This window comes from Mauremys reevesii, linkage group 6 (assembly GCF_016161935.1).
Source record: "Mauremys reevesii isolate NIE-2019 linkage group 6, ASM1616193v1, whole genome shotgun sequence".
Lineage (NCBI taxonomy): Eukaryota > Metazoa > Chordata > Testudines > Geoemydidae > Mauremys > Mauremys reevesii.
Genome location: NC_052628.1, coordinates 79,413,873 through 79,435,138, shown reverse-complemented (window position 1 = coordinate 79,435,138; position 21,266 = coordinate 79,413,873). Strand labels below are relative to the sequence as shown.

The 21,266-nt window shown below is 37.1% G+C and overlaps 1 protein-coding gene across 2 annotated transcripts; it reads right to left on the bottom strand.

The window, feature by feature from the left end:
* Positions 1–499: 499 nt before the first annotated feature.
* On the bottom strand, positions 500–17,458 carry DIRAS2 (DIRAS family GTPase 2). 2 transcript variants are annotated; one of them, XM_039542939.1, is made up of 2 exons: positions 16,877–17,458; positions 500–2,734 (listed from the first exon to the last, which is right to left on the bottom strand). In XM_039542939.1, the coding sequence occupies exon 2, from the start codon at positions 2,691–2,693 to the stop codon at positions 2,094–2,096; it is 600 nt and encodes a 199-aa protein (XP_039398873.1). In that variant the 5' UTR covers positions 2,694–2,734; positions 16,877–17,458; the 3' UTR covers positions 500–2,093. The 2 variants fall into 2 exon arrangements, with proteins under 2 accessions (XP_039398873.1, XP_039398874.1); XM_039542940.1 differs by lacking the exon at positions 16,877–17,458 and adding an exon at positions 14,266–14,287.
* Positions 17,459–21,266: the final 3,808 nt, after the last annotated feature.

The following is a 21,266-nucleotide window of genomic DNA, read 5'->3' as shown; positions in this document are numbered from 1 at the left end:
GATTATTTTAAGGATTAAAAAGAAAAACTGGCTCAGTAGCTCTTGGAGCTCGGAATTAGCAGCAGAGTTACAATTCTCTAGATCTATTGCAATTAAATCAGAGGGTGAAATCCCGGCCACACTAAAGTCGGTGAGAGTTTTGCCATTGACTTCAGTGGAGTCAAGATTTTGCCTAGAGAGAATTACAACAGTTAAGTTCTCTCTTTGAGAAAAGCAGTGCTGGCTAGCCTGCTACAATCCTTTTCTACCCATGCTATCCAGTAAGTGGTTGCATTTCTGTTTGGAAGTTAGGAGGTAAACAATAAATCACTTTAAGAACAACAAGGTAATTATTTCTAAAGTGAATACTGCATTTAAACTGTCTTATAAGACATTTATTATGTAACATGCATGCTAATTTTCCTAGTACCTGACTGCATTTTCCAATAATATGCTTTTGACATACACATTTGCGAAAAATACAGTGAACACTTTTTGTTTTAAAGCAGAAAGGTGCAAACTGTAGAATATACAATTTCATATCTTTTAAAAAAGTTAATGTGCTTTTTTCATCTTTGATGGTCTTTGTTTTGCTGTTAGTTGTAGGATATAGAGCAAATCATTCATGTTGTGTATTAAAAAAAAACTTGAGAGATTTCAAAATAACTCACATTAAATACACTTTTTCTCCATCTTGGACTGCAAAAAAGCAGTTTCTCTTAAATAAATAAATAAATAAATAAAGGTCTTAACCTGTTTTCTCTATTGTGAACCTAGTATTGCATTGTAACTCACTTTTTGACTGAACTGTTAATGTGCCAAATCCTGTAGTCTTTACTTAGGCAAGTCTTCTATTAATCCCGCTAGAGATGGGGCCAATAAAAGTTTTCTCTAAGTAAAAACTGCCAGATATGGTTCCCTGAATAGTCTCAGTTGTTCAGACCACAAATTTAAATAATAAATATAACCCCCTTTGCCAATTTAAAGGCAATAAATCTAATTGTTTACTGTATGTTTATCATAAGATGCAGGCAAAATTCTAATTCAGATGCAGTAATTATACAGAAATTTGATTTGGCAAATCTGGCAATATGAGCACAATCATTCTCCTTTGTCTCTCACATGCCTGCCTGCAACTCCATAGACAATCTGTTCATTTACCAATCATATTGTGCTCTTATCAGCAATGTTTGAACTGAATAATTTCCACAGAGGCCTTTGTAGAGGGAGTCCAGAGTATGTCTCCCTGGGGGGAAATGTTTCTGTATCTGCACACCGTATGATATAAACTGTCATGCTCCAAAGGCAAGTATTTGCTCTTCGGAAATATCTTGGGGCCAGAGGTACAGGCCATCCCTGGAAATGATGGTTTAGCTGGGCCCAGAGAGGAAGATCTCCAGTTGACCAAGGAGATTTCCCCCCCTCCCTATCCGTCAGTTCAAACACTGCTCATCAGCATAATATTAAGGAGGGACATAATATGGTAAGAGGAGAGAATCAATATCACATTTAGTTGCATAACCCCTTTATTTCCCCCAAATGTACAATAGTTCATAAATTGGTAGCTCCAGGGTTATCTGCTTCCCCACACCCTCCAACCCTGAACAGTCAGCACCAAGACTTGTACAGAAAAATATTTGTGTTATCTCCAGTGTTTTTGAAGGCTATGATAAGTTATCCAATATGCATTTATACATTCTAGATTTCTTCATTGGCATTTCTTTCTCTTCTAAATCTGCATTATGTAGATACATCACCTTCCATTACAGTTATATGCAAACAGCATAATAAACATAAGTAATTGGCATCCAATCCTTCCATAGTGCAGTATATTGTTAATAAGGAATTAATTTGTTTTCTTCCATTTGCTTTAAAATTAGAAATCCTTTCCTACTTTTTTCATTCTTGGTTTTATTTTCTAACTACGATTTGAGTTGTTGGGAGATTTTTTTCATAGCAAATAACAAACTCCTCTTTTAAAAAATCTATTGTAATTCTTTCATAACAGCTACTAATAAATAGGGTTTCACATGGTTCCTCATTGTCTATAGGTTTCACATTGGGTTCTATCAGAAAGAATGAGACTACATGGTTGCTTCATAACAGTGCAATTTTCACATGACCACACATTTGCCTTTCAGCTTCTCTTTCCTTTTCTGCTGTTTGCTTTTTTTACCATCAATTTGTAAACTCACAGTCCTGCGTTTCTCTAGGTTTAGCAGCTCTTGGAACAGCTCTTTCACATTGTGGTTCAACTTGGCAGAAGTCTCCATAAAGGCACACTTCCACTTCTTGGCCATGGCTTCTCCATCACTGCTCTCCACCTCTCGGTTTTGGTTTTCATCACTTTTATTCCCCACTAGCATAATTGGAATGCTTTCCACATCCCCTTTAATCTGACAGATTTGTTCATAGATGGGTTTGAGTTCCTCCAAGGACTGTCGGCTGGTGATTGAAAAAACCAAAATGAAAGCATGTCCTTTGGAAATAGACAGACGCTGCATGGCTGGAAACTGATGGCTCCCTGTAGTGTCGGTAATCTGCAAAGTGCATATGCTCTTATCACAGCTGATCACCTGCCTGTAGGTGTCTTCAATGGTAGGAATGTAGCTCTCTTTGAAAGTGCCTTTCACGAACCTCAAGACCAAGGAACTTTTGCCAACTCCTCCAGCTCCAAACACCACCACCCTGTAATCATTGCTTTGCTCAGGCATGCTTTTCACTGTATGTGATGCTCAGCTAGGGGGAAAAAAACCTAGGAAGGAAAATGTAACAAAATATTAATACAGCTTTTCATGGGAAAGATGCTTTATAACTTCTATGGTAAGAGACATGAGAAAATGACTGAAGTAATGGCATATTAATAATACATAATGACTCAAAAGGACTGATCATGGGTTATAGAGCAATTCATCTCAACACAGTTTCTAGATTCCAACCCAGTGCAGATTGATAATGGATGAAAATTACTGCTATTTTGTGCTTAACTGGTGGCCTTTGTAAATTGAATGCATAACTTTAAGTCCAGTTACTAGTGGGAAAATGTACATAGCCCAAAAAATACCCATCCATTTGACATCCTTGTTGACAGTCTGTCTACCAAGAGACTGAATTGGCTATGGAAATGGAGCTACACTCTCACCTATAGAAGACGTACTTCTGGTCACTGTTGAAACATATTGATGGGGAGACCAGTGTGTGTGAACGTATCCTTCTGCCCATGCTATACCTCTTCTGTGGATAGAGAATTTGTTTCCAGTGTTGTACAATTCATACCTTTCAGAAGCAAAACTTAAAACTAATGGATAAGTGCTAATATTTCATTGGTAGCACTAAGTGTTTCATAGTCTGTCTTTGGGGGTTTTCACCACTTTGGTTTTACCTCAAAAATATTGTTTTATTTCCTAAATGAGCATGCTCATTTATAATTCAAGAGGGAAACTCTAGTTTTTTATTCTGATTTTATTTATTGCACATTGTAATTTTTGCATGCTAATATTTGTCTACATTTACCAGAAAAGAGATTTCTGTGTCTTCATAGAACTTGGAAAAGAATCATATTGTCAAATCTATCAAAGGGATGATAATGCATGGTATACTTGGTAGTAATTTCTCTGTCAACCTTGATGTTCAGCAAGTTCAGCAAGATTACCTGTCACCAAAAATCTCTCCCTAAGCAATTAACTATGAATCTGGTCATAATAATAATAATAATCTATTCCATGTGTAAAGAGGTACCCAAGGTTCTGTTAACTAAGCTAGTTCCAGAATTAGAGACAGTTTGGCTTTAATCATGGGTTTATCTAAGGGCTAAATCTTGCTGACTTTGGAACTGACACAGTACCCATTTATAAAAAGTGGAAAAATTCCCATTCACTTCAGTGGGTGTTTGTCAGGCTGTGAATGATACAAAACATCTCTGCATTTCAGTGAGGCTTATGCAGGCATAAGGGCTGACAATTTGGACCTTAAAAGAGGAAGCAGAGAAGAAAGGAAAGCTAGTTCATAGTTTAAGGCCAGAAAGGGACCCTTAGATCATGTAGTCTGACATCCTGTGTATTACAGGCCATTAAATTTCACCCACTACACTTCTCTGTAGAGCCCAATAACTTGTTTGACTAAAGCATATAATCCAGAAAGGCATGTCTCTAAGACATCAAGAGATGGAGAATTTGCTCCTTATTTCCAATTTGAATATCTGGCTTCAGTTTCCATCATTGGTTTTTGTTATCCCTTTGATCAAAAAATTGAAGAGCTCTTTTGGTACTTGGTATTTTCTCCCATGAAAGTACTTACACACTGTAGACAAGTCACCTCTCAGTCTTCTCTCTGATAAACTAAACAGATGGAGCGCCTTAAGCCTCTCACTGTCAGGTACTTTTTCCAGCTCTCAAATCATGTTTGAGAGTTTTTTCCACCCTCTCCAATTTTTCAACATCAGTTTAAAAAATATATGCTGTTCTGGTATCCCGTATTCTAGTATTGGTCTCACCAACTTCACACACAGAGGTAAAATCGCCTCCCTATTCCTACTCACTACTCCCCTGTTTATACATCAAAAGATTGCATTAGCCCTGTTTGCCACAGCATTGCATTGGGAGCTCATGTTGAATTGCTTGCCCACTATGATCCATAACTCCTTTTCAGAGTCACAGCCTTCCCAGATACAGTCCCCCATTTTGTAGGTCTGGCCTGCATTCTTTGTTCCTAGATCGCTGAGCCTATTATGGTCCCTCTGGAATACTAGAACCTCCACCCCCATTTGATGATGATTCTCTATTGGCAACTATTTTTTTGATATCTGTCAGCTATCCAGATCATAATCCATTTAACATGTGCTTTATTGATATTTTATTGTTCAAATTTTTAAATCAGAATGGTGTGTGGTCCTAAGTCAAATGTATTAAGAAAGTGTTTATTACATCTACACAGTTACCTTTATTAATCAAATTTGTAATCTCAAAGAATGAAAACACGTTTGTTTGAAAAGACCCATTTCTATAAAACCAGGTTGACTTGTATTAATTATATTCCTCTCCTTTAATTCTTTATTAGTCAAAATCCTGCATCAGCTTTTCCACTGATGTTAGACTAACAAGACTTTAGGTATTCAAGCCATCTTGTTTTCCCTTTTTTAATAGTGGCAAAATGATAGCACTGTTCCAGTCCTCTGGTATTTCCCCATGTATTTTATTAAAAATTAACATCTGTGGGCCAGAGACCTCCTTAGCCAGTTCTTTTAGGACTCTGGGGTGCAAATTATCTGGGTCTGCTGATTTTTAAAATGTTTACTCCTAGTAGATGATGTCATTTAACATCCTTCTTGATTACTAATGGACTGGAAAGTACAAATGTGATCCAAGCACATTATCCTCCTCCTGCTTTCCAAATACAGAACAAAAATATTTATTGAACACTTCTTCTGTCTCTGGATCATTATTAACAGTTATACAATCTCCATTTAGTAGTGGACCTATACTATTTCTAAGATTTCTTGTGTTCCTAATATACTTTAAAAATCTCCTTATGTTCTTACTCCTGTTGGCCATGGATTTTTCCCTGATAAAAAAAAAGTTGGGTTTGTTTAGTCTGGAAAAGAGAAGACTGAGAGGGGACATGATAACAGTTTTCAAATACATAAAAGGTTGTTACAAGGAGGATGGAGAAAAATTATTATTCTTAACTGCTGAGGATAGGACAAGAAGCAATGAGCTTCAATTGCAGCAAGGGAGGTTTAGGTTGGACATTAGGAAAATCTTCCTAACTGTCGGGGTGCTTAAGCACTGGAATAAGTTGCCAAGGAGATTGGAATCTTCAGCATTGGAGATTTTTAAGAGCAGGTCAGACAAACACCTGTCAGGAATGGTCTAGATAATACTTAGTCCTGCCTTGAGTGCAGGAGACTGGACTAGATGAGCTCTCAAAGTCCCTTCCAGTCCCATGATTCTATGTCTTCATCCTATTTTATCAATTATCTATACTTCATAACTTCTCATTTACATTTATTGCTATTAATTTCCCTTTTTTCTATGTGTTATATATTGCTTTTTGATTTCTAATTACTTTCTTCACATTTCCACTGAACCAGGGTGGGCTTTCAGTCAATGTTGTCTTCTTTCTTGATTGTGGAATTGTGGTTTTGGGGCCAGCTAGAACTTCTGTTTTCAATTTTCATTAATACTTTCCTCCTAGTCAGTTTTTCTCATATTTTTCCTCAGCTTTGGGAAATTAGCCCTTTTGGAGCTATCTATGTGTGTATACAATATATATATAAAATGTGTGTGTTACTGGTTGGAAGTGTCCTCTGTTTGCCCATATTGAATGTAATCAGGTGATGATCACTGGGTCCTAGGCAACCATAAACTTCCAGTACAGTGATTAATTCACTTCCATCTGTCATAATGAGTTTAGCCCTATTCATCAGTTTCCAAATAGAAGTTTAGAGATGGAATTATATAAAATGTGTGCTTTGTGAATAACTTTGCTTTCATAGTTTTTCTGATCTAGATGGAGACCTGAGAAGACAGAGAAATTTTGCCTCAGTGGTAGGACAGCCACAGAGTGGTTGCATGTTTGAGGAATAGGCAGTCCAGAAAGTACAAGATGATTTCAAGGACTGTTCTTGACCATGAAATAAAATGTAAATAACACATTAGTCAGACATGCAGATACACTTGCTGAGACACAAATGCAGGTAGCCGAGAGAGAGCAAAGACCATTCTGGGTATACAACTGTCATATTGAGTTGCATGCCTAAAACAAGCACATATGTCACTAATCGGGCAAGCACTTCTGCTTGCCAGCACCTTAATATTTTCAGAAGGTGGCACTTCAGTGGATGTAAATAAGTAACCAGATTCTGCAAGCACTCTGCACATGGAATTCTTATTGGCTTCTCCAGTTCTGTAGTCTGCACTCACATGAGTCATCCCATAGTCAATGAAGGCAATGGTACTATTGACTCCCTTTTAGTGCCTAAGAATCTAAACAAAACTAAACACCTACCTTGGAGCACAAACATATGGGTGGATCTGAAGAGTGTGGCCTTTATCGTGCTAGTGAAAATAGATCTACATATTTGTGCACGTAATTGTATGCTTAATTGTGCCTAACTGTACATTTATTATTTTAATGTAGCCATATCTGGATAGTGTCTTTTTGCTGCATTAAAATCCCTTAGAAAAAAGTCTAGCTGACGGGTTAAGACAGAAAGGTAAAGAAAAGATACAGCAAATGGCCAAAACGATCTTAAAGTGGACCTCACTTGTGAGCAGTCATAAGCAGAGGTTTTCATGACCATTTGGTTGTTAAATAGGCAAAATTTCACCATATTTATCAGTGAACAAAAATTTCCATGACAAAAATGATATTTTTCTGCTCCTGTTTTCATGGCAAAATAGTGAATTTTTAAAAAATGTTGCCCCAGGTGGAAACATAACACTCTTAAAGGGAAAATGTAACAGCTAAAATAGTTTTTTTTTTCTTGTAACCCAAAGATTCTGTGCCTGTCAAAAGCATCTTTAATTCTAGCGGTGGATAAAAAAATGTTTTGTAAATATATGGAGCCTAATCCTCAGTGGGTTTAAATCGTCATAGCACCATTGAAGTCAAACCACCACTCCACTGCCAATTCATACCAGCTGAGGGTCTGGTAGAGGGATTGTTCATGCCATTTTTATCAGCAGAAAGAATATCTTCACAGTGCTCATGGCAATGTAGTTGAATGTTAGAGCAGAAACTCAGCCAGGAGAAAATTTTAACTCAAAATAACTTTTGTCTTTCTTCAGAGCATTTAAGTACAATACAAAGCTACTAACAAAGTCACATCAGGTTGAAACATGGTGTGTAGAGTGCATGACCTAATGCAAGTAATTAAAATCCTCTCATGCATTCAGTTTGCCTGAAAAAACAGAAAACAAAATTGTTGTCTGAGTGTTTTGTCATATTCAGCTCCTGCTTTGATTAGCTACTATGGCAAATTGCCTTGTTTTTATAATTGTTTTTTGTTAATCCATATATTGATTTAAAGTTTTTCTCCATGATGGCAACTCCATGCTCTCCAGGAGGCTATTGGACAATGGATGTTAAGGTCTTTAAAAAAGTCTCTTTTATTTATTATTAATATACCTTTGCAAAGTGTAGGTTTCGTATGTATTTCAACTGTTTTGGAGCTAACCTTCTCTATAGTAAAGGAGGGGAATCTCTTGGTGTCTGACATTAAGTGTAACAAAATCCTTCATGTGGTGATGTGAAGAGGGACTTCAAAGCTATCGTATGATTGTGCTTTTGTCAGATCATTTAAGTTGTGCAAAAAAATCATTAAGCCAATTGACCTGTGATTTATCTGGGTTTTCTTAATGCCTGCTATGCAATATAGAATTTAGAATGAAATATATTCCAGGAACCTCTTAACAGTATCGTTCTCTTTGCCTGCGGCTATTCTACCTTATGCTGTCAGATGTCACAAGCTAGTAAGCAGGATCAGCAAGAGGATTGAAAACCTCTAGATGCAGCAGGAAATGGAGCCGGTGACTTGTTAGGTGTCCTTTGAGCCAGTAGAGAATGACAGCGTGGTGAGAGGGGCACAATTTTTGGAGACGTCATCTTTCAGATCAGATGTAAAACAAAAGCCCTGGTCATTAAAGATCCCCTGGTACTTTTCATAAGTACAGTTGTCAATCCCTATGTTCTCACCAATTCCAGCTTGAGTAATTACATTCTTTTGAGATATATTAATGCATCATTGGGATAACCACTGCAGCAGTGCTGATGTTTGGGTGGAAGGAGCATGTGGTTAGGCACGCTGGGAATGGGAGGATTAGTATCTTTAAAAAATGCATTAGGCTTTAGAGTTTTGCCATTGGTCAATATTTGTTAATTTGTCTTTTAAAAAGTGATAGGAGACCTCACAAGCACACTTGGTTTATGCAGGCACTCCTATGTATTTTTCAATGGGCTATGGAAAATACATAGGAGTGTTAGTGTTCAGCTAAATTAAAGCTAGAGAATTGTACATTATTATCTTTAAGAATAATGGGCATGTTGTTTGATCAACTAATATCAAATCTTCTTTGTGTGTCCCAGAATTTAATATCCTTTGTTATTCTTGTTGCTGTATCATGGAGAGGGGGTAATGGTCAGATGGTTGGTGCCCACAAAGTATTGAGGTTCTATAAATAAAGAGAGCGTTTGTTCAAGTGATTTAGGCCCCAGGTCAGCAAAGCATTTAAGAAATTGCAAAAGTGCTTTGCTACATAGATGTGGAGGTAAGTATGTGCTTACAAGTACTGTGTGAAATCAGAGCTCTCACTGAGTCTGACTGAACATTGTTCCTGAATACTGAGTATAGGGCATGCATGTAACAAAAAAGCTGTCGAGAGTGAAAAAAATATAATTAAAAAGGAAATCAGTGATTTTTGTCTAGGTCATTGGGTGCAGCAATTAGAAATTATATGGTTATTTCTGAATATACTGGGTCATGTTGACCGAATGGTGTTCTATTATTGGACACTGGAAAGATCATCACTAATTTGGGTTTAGAATTGCGTTGAAGTAGTCACTGAAAAAAATACCAAGTGTGTGGGATGAGGAAGGGAGTTACTAATTGGATCACTGATTGGGTGGAGGTTTGTAGACCTTTTGTTCAGGGACCATGAGCAAAAGCAGGATTAGGGTTGGTCAGGGTTCATGATGAAAGGTAGTCACAATCAAACTGTAGTAAATGGGAGAGGCAATGCTGACTAACTGGCTTGCATGTGAATCCAGTCAGGAGGTAGTAGAATAATCTGGTTTCACAGTGCACAGCACTAGTTTCTATACAGGGAAATCAAAATGATAAGGCTCTGGGCCCAAACATTCCATTTTCTGTCTGGGATGCTCTCTTCAATAATTTTTGCTTAGTTTTTGAGAATAAGTGATGTCTTCTACTCCACATATTTTATAAGATGCACAAACTCAAACTACTCAGAAGGCTTACCTATGTTCTGAACTGCACACAATGCAAATTGAAAGGAAGGGGGTACAAAAGTTGCTTAAAGCTCACTTGTGAACTTCACTGATTTATGCGGCATTGGTCCCCCTGTATTAAATTAGAGCAGCCAAAGGGTTGATAACAGCCCTATGGGGTCACAACCACAGGTAGAAATATGTGTATTTTGCAGGAGATTGGACTAGATGAGCATAATCGCTTTAAATAAAACCTATGAATTGGAGTGGCCACACACACTCTTGTTCAGTTACCACCCATCTTCCTTGCTCTGATACCAGCAAGAAAGGGGAGAGCATAAAGCCACCAGAGCATCTCTCTTGAACTGGGCTGATCTTTTCAGGCTGGATACACTGGCTTTATAGCGGATTTCATCCACAATGCAAAATACAGTGGTTATACTGTAATGAAGAATCTGTACCAAAATTTGCAAATAAAACAGTGACTTTAATATTGAAAGTATTTTTTTTAGGAACAGGAGTCCTACACTGCTGTCTCAAAGACAAATGAGCATTTAAAGGAGGCAGATCCCCGCAGCTATATCATTCATTGATTACAGAAGCCATGCTCTGATTTTGCAAAGTAACTGGCATGTTTTCAATGAGCAGTCATTAATTTCTATGTTTTTTCAAGGATAAAATATCCACAGAACAACCAGTTCTAACTCATGACATTTCTCCTGAGGTTAGTTTAATTGTGTAGAAAAAAAAGTTTGCACCTGTATGATTAAAAAAAGGTTTAAATAATATTCCAAATTAGTGTCTTTAAAATTGTTTGAACACCTATGAAATATTGTACAGAAGACATTTTCTGGGTGTGGTCCCTCAGTAAAATGAAAAAAGTACTCTAAATTGATATTGTTGTAATAATAAAATCTTGACTGGTTATTAACCCAGGACAATGTCATTTGTGGTTATTGCTGTTACTTGTATTACCATAGTACCTAGGCGCCACAGTCATGGACCAGGACCTCACTGTGCTAGGAGCTGTAAACCCACAGACCGAAAAGACAGTCCCTTCCCCAAAAAGCTTACAATCTAAGTGTAAGACAAGAGACAACAGATGGAAAGAGATGGAAATACAAGGAAACAAAGATGATATTGGTCAGCATGATAGGCTGTGGTCTCAGCATACCAGCAGCCTATTTGTTGGCAATTTTTATAGGCATTAAGGCAGAGGAGAGTTTTAAGGAGGGTTTTGAGGGAGGATAATGAGGTAGATTTATGGATGTTTATGGGGAGCACCTCCTAAGCATGAGGGGTAGCGAGAGAGAAAATATGAAGGTGATTGAAAGTGGGCAATAGAGGCTGGTCTTGTGGGCTGACCAGAGGTAGGAGTCAACATCCTGATGGTGAATCAGAGATGATAGGGGTGAGGCCATGCAGGGTCTTGAAAGTGAAGACAAGCAGCTTTTGGTTGATGTGATAGAGAAAAGGGAGCCAATGGAAGGATTCAAAGAGGGGTGACATGGTCAAAGCAACAGGGTAGGAAAATGATTTTTGCTCCAACATTCTGGATGAATGGGAGTGGAGCAAGATAATGTTTGTCAAGGCCAGAGAGAAACATGTATCAGTAATTGAGACTCAAGATGATTATAGCCTGGACAAGAGTTTTAGCTGTGTGGATGGATAGTAAAGGCCATATCTTAGAGATCTTATGCTGAAAGAATTGGCAAGATTTAGACACAGTCTGGATGTAAAGAGCAAGAGAGAGGTCCAAGTCAAAGATGATACCCATGTTATGAGCATGAAACTTAAAGATAAGGACATGTTTAAGTGCTTTGTTAGATTGTGACCAGAGTGCACTGTGCATTGGAGGATTGAGCACTAGAGAAATGCATATGTAAATATGAATGAATTTCATAAAATGACAAAACCAAAAGGCAAACTAATATTATCCAGAATAATGAGTACCAGTCAAATATCTGTTTAACAAACCCGATGTTCATTTTTAGTTTCTGAAGCTGGTAAATTAAAAAAAAAAAGATCTTTAATAGTTTTGGCTCTGAATTAGCAAGGTAGTTAAACTCAGGCTTCACTTTAACCACATGAGAAGTCCTATTGATGTAGTGGAATTACTCCTATTCTTAAAGTCACACACACATTTCAGTACCATGCTGAATCAGCACTTTAGTTCATTAAACACTTAGGGCCGAATCCTGCTTGCCTTTCTCTCAGGAGTAGTTCCAATTAAACTGAAGTGGAGGTAAGTGAACAGCATTTGGCCCTTACAAAATCCAATACAATGCTGTTAAATGTATTTATTATACGCCAGTCTGTCAAATCCTACAATCCTTATTCAGTCAGAGTAAGGACTGCAAGATTAGATCCTGCAAACACTTATAAGCATGTATAACTTTATGCATCTAGACAAATTGACTAGAGTGGGATAAACACCAAATATTGTGAAACTCATGATAAAATCACAAGAATTGGCAACTATTTACTGTTATATATATATATATATATATATATATATATATATATATATATATATATATATATATATACATACACATACACATACACATACACATACACATACACATACACACACACACTTCAGACTACTTTCTTTTCCTTAGAGGGAATAACAGAAAAACTACAAAAGTTTTGTTTATTCTAACCACACAGTCCTTTAGTCCTGAATAGCTTAATTTTACTGTTACAACAAAAAGCTATTGGTCCAAATCGTCAATGGAAGCAGAATAGTTAGAGATAGGGCTACAGGATTTGACTCATTCTTATGAAAAACTATAACAAATTTTATCTTCTATTGCTAGGAAGATAGTGATGACTATCATGAACACTGGGCCAGATTCTGATACCTTTACTCATGTTGAATAGAACCTTACTCCAGAATAGTCCCATTAAAGTCAATTATACTATCTGTGTAATAAAGTATTGGAATCTGGCCTATTGTCTTAATATCTGAATTTCACAAGATAAAACCCCTTTGCCAAACAATCAATGCAGTGATTTAAACTATATTTTTAAGCTGTTTGTAAAACAAGGATTTAATATAAGATCTGGGTATAGTTTGTAGACTGTTGTATAGCAATAATGGGTTTCTGAAGGGGTTTCTAATTGTTCATAAAATCTATTCTCTGCCAGACTGCAGGAGTGAACAGGCAAAGTTGAATTTGTTTTTTATAAGTTTATATTTTTCTTTACTTTAAAGTAAACACTTTCAACCTTTATTTTCAAAACCCACAACTCTTCCTTTTGGCATCTCTTGAATTTCAGAAGACTGAAGACTATTTGCTTACTAAAAATAAAAGAATAATAAAACCCTGTTTGTTAGTTTAAACTTTGAGTAGTTTTTCTGTGTTTCAGGTAAATACTGTATATGTATGTTTCATTATATTTTTTCTCATTTCAGCCAATGTTACCAAGAAAGAAGACACATGAATTAAGAGCAAAACAGTATCATTAAGACTAAATGATAAGTAAATGTAAATAAGTAAATTACATACAATCAAACATACTTGTATATAAAAAAATATTTTCCAGTCATTCTCTGTTGAAGTTTTCAGTGTTTGGTTGAAGGAATTTGGCAGATTTTAAGGAGACCTTCTTTCTCCATCGGGACTTATTTTTAATATAGCAACATTTCAGTTATCAGCTGTAGCTGATATTTGATTGTTGAAATTACCGATTTTTTTCAAATAAGATAAAAACCTAAGTTAGACTTGCTTGGAGAAGAAAAAGATAAAAATAAAATTAAATAATGTAGTTGTATCTCAACTGTGCATGACATTGATTTTTAAGTCAGAGTTACTGAACATTAAATGGAAGCACCTTGTACAACCCAGAAATGGATTTGCCTTTTGCATGCTGTTGCCTTGCTGCACATCCATCTTAAAGCAGGAATACAAAAGGATGCAAGCATTTCAGTGCCACCGATCCAGTCTCAACCAGAAACTATCCCATTAGCTGCAATCACTATTAGGTAGGCAGCATTTCACTGCTTCAGGATTTGGCAGCACTCCCACCCTTTAGGAAATCTGGGAGATTGATCTCTGTTACATCAGTTTTCCTCTGGTGTTAAATTCATTTGCTCCAGAGGAGCTGCTGATGACTTTCATTGTGTGAGAGGAAAATTAGAGTCTTCATATCACTAGTATAAGTCTCTTCTTCCTCATTTTAAGGTGCTGATGAACTTTGCTCTTCTCTTTTTCTTTACATCCTATTCAAGCGTTGTACAAGATCTGGGAAAGGGATTATTGTTTGGATTTTTTTTAATAATCTCAAACAGAAAATAGGTCAAGGTTCAATTTAGATTTAAAGACATGTTCTCACCTGGAAGTTCTTATTTGCTGTCTTTCCAGTAATTAGAGTAAGATAATATAATTGGTCCCTAGTTCCATGTGAAACTTTGATATAACCCCAGAAAACAGCTGTTTGCTGATCCCATTTTTTTTCTTGCTATGCTGAAACTGAAGATAAAAAACAAATTCAGTCTATTTGGTTAAAAGGTGATATTTTGCTGTGGACAAGGTGCCTTTTACTAGAATGTGTGTTTAAAAAGAAAGAGAGAGAGGGGGAAAAAGTCCATATTTCTAACGTCATGTAACAGCCTTCAGAAATGCACAGTGGTTGTTTTTCCTCATGGATCTAGTCTGTAACATTGATGCTTGCTTGATTAAAGCACCATGAAAAATATTAAAAGAAAAAAATCTGGAGAACCGAATAGCATGTCAATATACGGTAAAGGCAGTAAACTATTGGACCAAATCTTCTGATGTGAGTGCAGTTCCGACTAAAGTGTGTAAATGCTGTGATGCACATATGCAAATTGGGGGTGAAGTGCACAAATGTGTACATTGATTTTAGATGTTTTGCCCCTACTGCAAAAACATTCATAGAGATGCACAGCAAAATACAAATACAGTATAATAAAATGATGCCCCTTTTGAATTATAAACACACACACCACACACAATGAAGGGTCTTGTTAAAAATAAACTGATGGGGAGTAAATAAATAGAGAGCCTCAAATGGTCATTGTAAAATCACATTTGAACAAGAAAATAGTGAGGTGCTTTTTAAAAGGGTGCTGGCAGGAAAACGAAAGAGATTCAGTGGGGAATGCATTCCACATCATACCACAACAAAATTGTGATCATCTGTTAGCTTTGGACACAATGGTGGGACCTTCAAATGGTCAGATGTGTCTGAGCACAAATATTTCTCACACAAAGCTCAATGAGCAGACAGGTCTTGAATGTATAGCCAGAGCCAACAGCAACAAAAGCTTTAAAAACAAGCAGTACCAATTCATATTTGAATCCACTACTTTAAAGAATAGAAATGAAAAGAATACAGGTGAGATGTAATATAATCATGATAGCTCAAACTGGTGAGCAGTCATGCTACTGAACAAATTCCAAATGCTGGTGCATCTTTGAGAGGTCTTTCTTTGAAGAGATTATTACAGTGGCTGAGCCTCAGGGTCACAAAGGCATGCATTTCTGCTATTAGACCATCTTGGAATAAACAAAAGTGCAGCCCAACTGGGGGAAAATCACTTCGGTTCTTGGCTTTCAATGCAGAGGACATGATACCAAGGTTCTTAATCTTTGTGGCCACACGCCTACACAAATAGGGACACAAAGAAGAGACCTCCTGCTATCAACAACATCTACTGAACAGTAAGACTTCTGTCTTCCTAGGGTTGAGGACGAAAATAGCTGGACGTATCATTCAAATGTTTTCCCAGACTTTAGGATTCTATAGGGCAATAGATTTACAGCTGAACCACTGAAATTCTGTGGTTAGAAATGACCACATGCAATGGGAGATAGGATGGAATTTTGTGGTATCACTCATTTAACAATCCTTAGCAATGACACACCTGTCAGTCCCCAAGGACTGACTAATAAAATGCAGTAAATGTAACTGGAACCCTGGGTGGCAGTTCCCTACACCCCAGGAAAAGCCGTCAATCAGTGAAGAAACACCAAAATGGCCAGTTGACCCAAATCTACAAACTGTAGGATCTGTAAATACTATTGATTCAGTGCAATCTGTAAACCCTGGCAAAGGTAGCCATAAAGATCAACCATAAAAGTTTCATTTATAGTGATATCTCTGTGTGTGTGTGTGTGTGTGTGTGTGTGTGTGTGTGTGTGTGTAGTGTGCATACATGGACTATATATATAGTTTTTGTATATACATATAGGCAAATAAATATTTAGTGCATATAATTTGTGTGTGTGTGTTTAAAAAAATACTTTTAAGGATATTACTTAAATCTTGTTGCTCTATCCTGAACTTTCACACCATTGTGATTGTGTACTTCAGCATATACAACAGCCCACATTTTACAGAGAAAACAGCAATAAGAGTAAAGTGAGCTGTTGAGTAAAAATAAAAAGAGTCAGCCTGCGAGAGGAATACTCAAGAGTTGTCTAAAATTTAGTTCTATTGCTTTAAAAAAAGAGAAAATATTTTTTATTTGATTCACACTCAACATTTCCCCCTCCCCATTTCCATAATATACGGTTAAATGTCTTCATCAACATCTTTTTAACCAATGGGTTGAATAAGTGTAAATGAGGGCAGAATTTAGCCCATCATATCTGAATGAAAATCTTTTTCAAATGTTGTTACAAAGCTGTTACTGATATCCCAGTACACTAAGAAATATTTTTTCACGGATGGCCAGTACTCTTGTCACCAGCTCTTGTCTTTTGTTCCCAACCATTACTTATAACATAACATGTCATCTGCATGAGACATGCAGTTAGGACAAAATCTTGCAATCTTCACTCACGCAAAATTCCCATTGACTTCCTTGCCTGAGGAAGGACTGCTGGATTTGGCTAAGAAAAAAAAATTCACCTACTGTTAATACATAGCTAATGTTTCTTATACAATGCTGAGAAGAAAAATGATTTAAGAAGGTTACCTGAGAAGGAACACAACTCCGTCAAATGCTCTTCAGTTTTTGCCTGTCATAGTACCAGTACTACAGCCTTTCTGTTGTGGGTTTTCTCCGAAAGAAAGCTGTCTGTTTTTAAATGAAGGAGCTGTAACTCAGCCGGCTGCTTCTCTCTTGTGTCTTGTTGGTTGTTGCTGTCTGATCCTTGTTCTGCTGCCTGTGCTCTTGCTGTTCTGGTCCTACTAGTCTCTCTCTCTCTCTCTCTCTCTCTGGGTGCCTGGGCCGTGGTTAATGCTTTTGTTGGCTTGGTTGCAATCTCCCTCCAGACACACACACACACACACACTCTCTGCTCTCAGAGATGAACTGACTTCAGCTTCAGCTGCTGCTGGTACCTAAATGGCGACTGCAAAGCTCATCTAAGCTTTTAAGTGCCACCTACTGAGTAACTGTGGAACATATATATGTTTTTAAAGGCTGGAATTTTCTGGTCACTTTACCAACTGCAATGTTATTTGTACAATTAGTCTTGCAATTTCATTATTTTAGTTCCGCCAAACATTTAGTATTCTGTAATTTTAAAACTGTATGTATTCATCTGTGCATATACACCTCCCTGTCTCTAAGTAGCTAAATATGGAGCAAGCACTTTCCTTTATAAAGCTCGCCAAGCTACGCTTGGACTTGTCCTCAGCTGGTGTAAATCAGTGTAGCACTATTCAGGTCACCTGGGCTGTGCTGATCTACATCAGGTGAGGAACTGGCCACTTATGGCAAAGCTTTATTGGAAAAATGCAATAAAATAATTTATTGTAAATGAAACAAAAATCACTTTTTGGTCTAATGATCTAACTCAGCCTTGCAAAATTCCACTCACCTGAAGCAAGTGAGGTTTTTTGCTTGTTTGTTTTTGTGATTTTTGAGGGACGAGTTAAATAGTTTCATTTTTCTTTATGAATAGTCACCATATTAAAATGAATGAATAGATTTTAGGCCTGCACTGGTAAATCTTCATGATTAGTTGTGAAAATCTGATCTAAAGGTTATCACTCTCTTTCACTTCTATACTAATAAAATGCCCATTTTAGTATTCAGAAGAGTTTTTTGTTCAGGGCCAAATCCCAGGACCCATTGCAAAAGCCACCAAAAAATGCAGGCTGTCTGTGCAGTTTGGGAGGTAGGAATCTCTCCATAACCCAGCCGCAGGGTTTGGAGCACCAGTATATTCTACCCCCGACCCTTCATTCAGAGCTTGTGATATGTAGGTGTGTGAAGTCTTGAAAGAACTGGCCTTGTGCCCATCCCTCCAATGAATGATGCCTGTGAATGTGCCGCTGTGGAGCACTGGTTCTGCAGGGTGCAGGTGGTGCTAAGTACACTGGAGCAGCCTTTCTATGCTATGTCCGCCCCTCACAATGGGTCTGCAGGTGTTTAGTTTTCAGGCCTTGCATGCCTGCTGAAGGGGGCAAGAGGTAAACACACTGTGGCTGCACTGGCTGGTCTGATGTTTGGAATTCAATGACATGTTTATTTCATGAGGTTTTGTTTTGCTTATTTTCAGCCTGACTCCATGATTAATCTTAATGGGCACCAGCTGAACACAGATATGAAAGGTTTTTCCAGTAGATGTGTGTGTCACAGTAGAAATTTAACCAGATTATGACCATTTTAATGTGCCTACAGGAAGCAATCTGCACAGGATATAGGGTTGGTACAGATAACTTCCTACCTCCTTCCCCAACCTGCTTCCCGACAAGAGATTGTGACTCTGAGCCCCAGTGGTATTAGAGTAACCATCTCAGCAATAAGCACCCTTCCATACCTAAGTGTCGTATTCTAGGAGCTTTATAATACAGTGAGTCAACCTGGACTTTCAGTTCCACTGGTGCAATCCCACCATAGTGTGAGAGTGGAATTTGTCCCTGTATGCTTGAATTAGACAGAGAAGTGTACAGTACTTCTCCGGATTCAGCTTGGCTGTTTCTGCATTGGCATGCAGGCACAACTTGTAATAAATAATTTTCCAGCTTACATATCTGAATTGTGATCCTGCTGTCATTGAAATCAATGGGAATTTGGCCATTCACTTCAAAGGGAGAAAGAGCAGGAGCAGGCCCTTCATGAGCTCTGACTTTCTGTGAGTTTTTTGCACATTCAAACTTCATTCACGGCTTGGAGATTTAACTATTGAACTACATTTCAGCTGATTTTTTTTCTAATCAGAGTCATTTGCTTTGTTCTTTTTTTAGATTCCCATTCTTTTCAATTTATTTCATGTCCAAAATATTCCCTTGGTCAATGTGTGTGATTCTCCCCTACCCAAAAAATAACCTTTCCTTTGGAGATGACTGAAAAGTCCCTATACTGACACGCATGGGTTCTTGTCATGGAATCCTTACTCAGGCTACATCCCTATTGAAATTATTAGGAGATTTGCCTGTATATATGTGGGCCATTAATCTTTGTACTGAAAAGGATACCATGTGTGACAAGGTGTCCATCCCACACAAACCCTGAGTGTATTAATGTGGACCAGAAGGGGCCAATTAATTTTATATGATGCAGCTGAAGGGAAGCCAGGGATTGATAAGCACTAATTGCACATGGAACCCAGCTGGGGAAGGAGCTGGAATAGGGAATATAAAAGCCAGGAAGTGACAGCAGACAGAGCTACTGGTACAAGAATATGTAGCTTAGGGCAGGAAAGAATATATAAGGAGAACAGATGAAAATGTAGTGCTTATAGGCAAAAATAAATTTACAACATTTATGATAGAATTGATTAATTGCACTTTACAGACAGGGAAGATTATAAAAATAAAAATTATAATGAAAGCAGCAGCAAAGTATTTGCATATAGGCAATCTCTCAATAGACCGCATTCAATGCAATTTTAAACGGAAGTAATAGTGTTGTTTAAACATCATGATTCTAACAGATTTTTGCTAGAATGCACATAGTTTAATAAGACATGGTCAGGAATTATAGAAAACTGTTTTTGAAATGAAAGACAAACCTGACATGATGTATGTACAAGAAACATGGTTAGTGAGAAAATGTAGTTTAGACTTCCAGGATATGATGAATCAGACGTGATAGAGAAACAACAAGAGGAGGAGGGTTCTGTATATTTATAAAGAGAAGGTCTTAGTTAAGTTGAAATAGATGTATAGAACTTAAGGGTTGAGTACAACACTGTTGAGATTCTTCTGCAGAATAATAGTACCTTTATACGAATGTATATTGTTTACAACCCATGTGAAAAAGTAGACAATCCAGAATTGGAGGAGTTAGTTAAGGATGTCAAAGGCCCATGTATTATTTGTGGAGACCTTAATAACCATAACGAATTGTAGGGAAGTAGGAAAACTGATTATAATGGCAAACAGTTCATTGACATGCATAAGCTGGTAATGCTCAATAGTGGAGCACCTACTAGCTTTAATTAGGTGGATGGATGGAACCTTTTCATGTTTAGAGCTGAGAATTGCAACAAGCAATACAGCAAGTAAATACAGCTGGGAAATCTATAAAGAAAATGGAATGGGAAGTGATCACTTCTCTATGCCAATTACATATCACAGCTAAGGTAATGTTGAAAACACTGAAGGAATTCATACCTGGAGCCTTAGAAAAGCAACTCTTAAGAATAAGTGTGCTGAGTATCTAAGTACCAATTGTATAAGTGATAATTTAGAGAAATTTCATGATAATGTAATAAAGGGAGTTGTAGCAGCAATCAACCTAGCTATAAGCAAGGTGTCAAATTGCCAAAAACTCAGAAATCCAGTTTCCTCATGGAATTAATATCGTAAAGAAAGAAAAAAGGTATACAAACAATCAAAAAGTACAGTGAATAGCAAGGACTTGATGAGCTATAAAAGATGAAAAGCAGTGGCACAAAGAATTATTAAAAAGGCAAAGAAAGAGTTGGAGGAAATATTGTGGGAAAATGGACAAAGATTTCAACATTTGAAATATATATAAACAAGTTAAAAGAATAAAATGGTATATGGAGTTAAAACAAATTTATATCTGGTCTTATAGTAAATGATAAAGTTGAAAATTCTAACTTAGGAAAAGCAGACATTTTAGCAAGAGTTCCAAAAAGATAGTAGTGACACAAATCAAAGTAAAGAGTTTTGTGAACAAAAAAAGTATGTTTGCTGAAGAAAAAGGGCTGGAGAGAATATAAGATGACGTACTGAATGAAAATTTCAGCATACAGGAACTCAGAAAGGCTATAGACAAAAGTAAAAATACAGCCCGAGGTAAAGAGAGCATATGTAATGCAATGCTTAAGCACCTACCGGCATTTTAATGAAATTATATAACAAAATATAGGGAAAAGCATACTACTCACAGTATGGAAGCAAGCAGTGGATATACCAATAGGAAAACCTGGCAAATTATGTGT